Consider the following 5,315-nt stretch of genomic DNA (forward strand, 5'->3'; position numbering starts at 1 on the left):
TTTGCCATCCATATTCCTACAGCCGTAGTAATACGCCCCGCTGAGAGCAGTTGACTTGAACCGGGCGCACCGCGACCGCAGCTCCCCTGCGCAGGCGAGAGCGAGACCGCCGCAGCAGCTAAATCTCTCTCTCTCTCCCCTCTGATCTCTTTGGTGATGGAGGGCGAGAACGGGCGGTGCGTGCGAGTGCTCTGCCCTAAGAAGACTCTCCTCGGCTTCTCCTCCTCCTCTAAGGAGTCGCTGGGTATTAGATGGCTGATCGGATCCCCTCTCTTCCTCCCTCCCCTCACCGTTGTCTCCGCCTTCCGGTGCCTCCACGGCGATCCCTTCTCCCCGGACTTCTCCAGAGAAGCAGGTCTCTATCCATCGACGTTCTTGGCATCGCTTTCCGTTTTATTTCCCTTTCTTTCTGATTCTTAACCCACCAATTGGTTTATTAGTTAATCTACAGTTGAAGGGTGCTGTTTCTTATATGTATTATTGAAAGATGACCAAAAAGCTTCCTTTTTGACGCGGCCTGATTGGATTGATATGCAGATGGAAAAATCAGAATTTGGATGTGTAGTTTGTTCAGATAGTCTGGTAATCCAAAATATAGATTTTTTTTTATTTTTGTAAAAAATATATTATCTTGAGAGTTCATATATTGTAGTGCCATTACATTTCAAGAAGTTGGAGCTTGGTGAACAATCATGGGATTGAAGAAAGATAGATGGGATATATTAGAAAGTTGTTGAACAACGAAAATGTAAGATTGGGTAAAAGTTAATGGAGGAATTTGGTCGGACAGGTTAGCAAGGATGTTCCATGTGATTTTGAGATACTAGAAAGTGAGGATAAATTGGGATAATGGAAAATTACACGTTAAGGAAGTAATATCTGGGTGCAGTGCTACAAAGTTATGGGATCTCAATCTCATGCTTGTATCGGTGCATAAATGTAAGAGCTTTTGAATGGACTACTCACTTCAAAGTTACTTTAGGAGTTGGTGTGTGAGTTGGCTGCAAATAGATATCAAAGAGATGGGTCCATATCTCTCTAATGGTACAAGACTCAAATTATGAGGACAAAGAGATGCTACAGAGCACGGACATGAATACTATATGCATTTTATGAGAAATTTTAAATATACTGTCTCAATAGATCTTGAAAGTTTAAGATAGGTTACAATGGATGCAACAATAATTAGTTATAACTTTCCCATGTATAACTATGTTGTTCATGATAAACATCAATTGTTCTTAATTTATTAACAATTATGTTATTCCTTTTCACTAATGAATAACTAATTTATTAATGATTTATACTGGCAGTTGCTTTTTAATTAATAAATAGGTTTAACTATGTTATACCCTCTCTTTGTCTCGCTCTGTCTCTCTCTCTCTCCCTCTGGGGTACAAATGAAGATGAAGATCAAATAGGTTTCCATTTATATTTGAAGGATCAGGGATCTGGATGTTGCTTGCCTGACCCAACTCGACCTGTAAACCAGTGGGCCACAAAATTGTCTGGAATTTGTCAAAGATATGGCCAGAACATCATTTATTGCCGAGTGTATAACTATCATGTGCAATCATGTTCAACAGATGAACAAATGTGGACACAACTACTCAAGGGGAAGGATCCTTGCTTGAAATTAGATAACTCCACAAATGTCATGAAATCAACAAATTGTGCTAACTTAGAGTTACAACTTACAACATTTTGTAGCAATGATAAGCCAGATGAGTTAAGGGTCATGTTTGCGATTGCCATAAATGCTGACTCTTTATCATGCTTGATCGAGTGTTCCTGTATGGTTCTAAATTGCCCCCACGGTTTTTCTATAGTCTCTTACTGGAATGCATGGAGATGAAGATGAATAGTTTTTCATTGATATCTTAAATGATTAGGGATTCAGACATCACTAGCCTGATATGACTCGACCTATAGGCTAACAGGCCACAAAACTGTTTGGGAATGTGTCCAAGATGTTGCTAGAATCACCTAATGTTTCTGATATCAGTATTGAAAAAAGATAAAGATCGTATAGGTAGCACCCACCATATACTGCCCTGTGTATAAATATCATATTGGCCTTGGACGGGACACGGCTGTATCCTTACTTGAAGATAGAGGTGACTCCACCACTGTCATTGGTTATGAATGACAACAATCAATTTGAAGCTACTTAGAATTAGATGACTTTGTAGCAATTATGATACCAAATGAATTAAGAGTTGTGTTTCTATATCCACAAAGGTGACCTCTGTATCATGTTTTGAATGGGGATTGATAGTTCTAGAACATGCCAGTTAGTCACTTAAACTAGCAAGCTTACCTTTTGTGGTAGCAAAGTGGTTTTGTATCACATAATGGCGTGAGGGGTTAATGATGAAATTTCATGAAAGCTCAAGAAGGCTAGCAAAGGAACAATGATAGCCTCAATATATATTTTCTTTAAAAGAAAGTAATCCAAACATTTTGGGCTTTTTAAAAACAAAAGTTTAAACTTAAAAAAGCTATAGGATAGTGATAGAAGTTTGTTGGACACATAATAAGTTAAGCAGAACTACTGGAAATGGGTATAATAAATTACATACTACTGGTTATTTGATTTGGCTTGTCACGATTTTGTTCAAATGTATTTCACTGCTAGCTTTTATATACATGAGTATATGTAATATGTGCAGGCAATCATGCATGTATGTGCATGTATATATGTGCATGTATATGTTTGTGTAGTTGAGCTAGAACCCTAGTGGGAAAGTTCAAGCTGAAACTTATATGTGTAATTGCTTGATGGTCCAATTAAAAATGAGAATCTACTCAGGTGGTTGTATTTCTATGACATTTACAATGATTAAAAAACAAAATGATATGTGTTGGAGGTGTCACATCTTTGCATTTAATACCTATAAATAGGAAGGTAATGGCTGAGCTAGCTTTACAAGTGCTTAGTTAGCTACATAGAAAAAATGTCAACATTGTTGATCCACATAATTTAAAACATATAAAATCCCACAAGGCTTGCATACTTCTGAACCACAAATTAGCTAAGGCCAATTTATCAGTCCCTTACTGCCCTTTCTGTAATCACTTTATGCATTAGTATGTAACTTCTGACATCAATGAACTTTTCATTTTTAGGCATTTTGAGGGTCCTTAGGTCATGAACAATGGTGTGCATCATGGATTTTGCAAATCCTCACATTTGATTCTCTCTCAACTCTCTCTTCCTCTCTCCCTCCCTCCCTCCCCCCTACCCTTTCTTCACACGCTCTTTACGTACATAGAGGAATTGATGTTAGCTTGACAGCCAAGAGTCTATTGAAAAATTTACATATGGTGATAAGATGCCCATATACCATTGGGAGCGGTGTTTTGTTCGTTCGATCGATGCATTCAAATTATCGTTTTATCTAATGTTTTGACATTTATTCATTTCATGCATTGGTTAGATGACCAAAAACACCCATCCTGGATTTTCATTTCATGTGAATAAATTTCCAGTTGTTTGGGTTTTTTTTGTGTCATTCACCTCTATATGGAAGCCCTTGCCAAGATAACCACTATAGAACCCTGTTAATACATATAAGTATATAATTCTTGTCCCCAAGTGTTTTGTTTGGCTTGATGAATCCTTCGCCTCCTTCCTCATCTTTTTTAAAAGTGTTCATGGGTCTTTTGCTTCTCCTAGTAACCCGTTAATTCTATTTTTTCGCTTCTCTCTTTTCTGTGTCCCTCCCCCTACCCTTTCTTCACACGCTCTTTACATACATAGAGGATTGATGTTAGCTTGACAGCCAAGAGTCTATTGAAAAATTTACATATGGTGATGAGATGCCCATATACCAGTAGGAGCGGTGTTTTGTTCATTCCATCGATGCATTCAAATTATCGTTTTATCTAATGTTTTGACATTTATTCATTTCATGCACTAGTTAGATGACCAAAACACCCATCCTGGCTTTTCATTTCATGTGAATAAATTTCCAGTTGTTTGTTTTTTTTTTCTCATTTCACCTCAACTGATGTAACTATAATGTTTGATTCTTTGGAGTCATCTCTAACTGTGGTCCTAATTATCCAAATATATATCTCAACATTCTGACTGTAGCTCGTTTTTATACATCGAAACATTGAACATCTTGTATTCTGTAAATATTGATATTTTCATACTTATTATCACTTGTATTATGTTAGCACATTAGGGAAACTGTATGTATGGATTTTGCTTTCATCATGTATTCATATACCACATCAGGTAGTTGAGGTGAAACTATGGGTTATGATAGTGTTTATTTATAGCTGGTTATGCTGGTTATATCTAATGTTTCATTTTGCAAGCAATTTCATGTTTCTGTGTATGCTGGTTTAATAACTAGAATGGTTTTTTTCTTCACTTTCCTATAATTTAAAATAATTTTGAGAATTTTTTGGGGATTTCTTAGTGCTAGAAATAATATATCTCCTGATGAATTTTGACAAAAATCTTTAACATATTGTCTTCCTGCCTTCTTGCTTTTAGAACCCAATTTCTTGGTTTTCATACTTTTTATTTTGACACTATGATATGCACCTTCATTTCTTTCATTACTTACTAACTAGAGATGCTTGTGTTGCATTGTATCACATTTTATTTTTTAACAGATGATATTCGTACACTATTATTGAGAGGATTCGATATCATAGGAGCATTGTTCATTGGACATGGAACCTTGGAGGAAAATGCTATTAAGGCAGTAGAGGCTTTTTGTAGGTTGAGAAAGTCTCTTCATAATGATGAAGTAAGTTTTGATATGATCGGAGCAGCTGCTGATTTGACAATTGGTGACATTTGCTTTTTTGTCTCTGGTTCTGCAAAACCAATAAACATGGAAGCTAGCACTGTTATCTATGAAGATAATCCTGATAACTATCTGTGGGAGAAAGGCTGTCTACTTAGATGTGAGCTGGCATTCAAGTTGCCTACCTACGTTCCTGTAAATAAAACATCTGGTAGGTTTCTTCTGTTTTTCTGATTAATTTTACGTGAATGTACCACCTTAAGACTCTCTCTCTCTCGCCTCTCTATGTACAAACACACACAATAGACAGGAGCATGTAATACTGTACTATGTTCTCCTCTGTATTTCTTTTTTATTTGGGGTTAGATGACCATCAAAAACACATGAGCTCATAATATTAGTACTTATGTATGTCATTGGATAGGTGTAGGACTACGTGCTGATCAATATCCACAAAAAGTATTCAATAGAAAAAGTGTAAGCACCATTTTAGCGGATGCCGTGTCAGAGATGTCTATGAGTCAGAAAATTTAAGGGCAATGAATC

General features: G+C 36.7%; 1 protein-coding gene across 1 annotated transcript; it reads left to right on the forward strand.

Annotated features, from left to right (window-relative positions):
- On the forward strand, positions 1 to 5,021 carry LOC120107811 (probable Ufm1-specific protease). Its single transcript, XM_039121262.1, has 2 exons — positions 1 to 355; positions 4,633 to 5,021. Exons 1-2 carry the CDS (start codon positions 157 to 159, stop codon positions 5,001 to 5,003), a joined length of 570 nt encoding a protein of 189 aa, XP_038977190.1. The 5' UTR covers positions 1 to 156; the 3' UTR covers positions 5,004 to 5,021.
- Positions 5,022 to 5,315: the final 294 nt, after the last annotated feature.

Source organism: Phoenix dactylifera, unplaced genomic scaffold, assembly GCF_009389715.1.
Source record: "Phoenix dactylifera cultivar Barhee BC4 unplaced genomic scaffold, palm_55x_up_171113_PBpolish2nd_filt_p 001029F, whole genome shotgun sequence".
Lineage (NCBI taxonomy): Eukaryota > Viridiplantae > Streptophyta > Magnoliopsida > Arecales > Arecaceae > Phoenix > Phoenix dactylifera.

Excerpts from the sequence above, each read along its gene's own strand:
- LOC120107811 (XM_039121262.1), top strand. The coding sequence starts at position 157 with ATGGAGGGCGAGAACGGGCGGTGCGTGCGAGTGCTCTGCCCTAAGAAG. Across the intron at positions 356-4,632 it reads GGACTTCTCCAGAGAAGCAG|ATGATATTCGTACACTATTA; the intron begins GTCTCTATCCAT and ends ATTTTTTAACAG.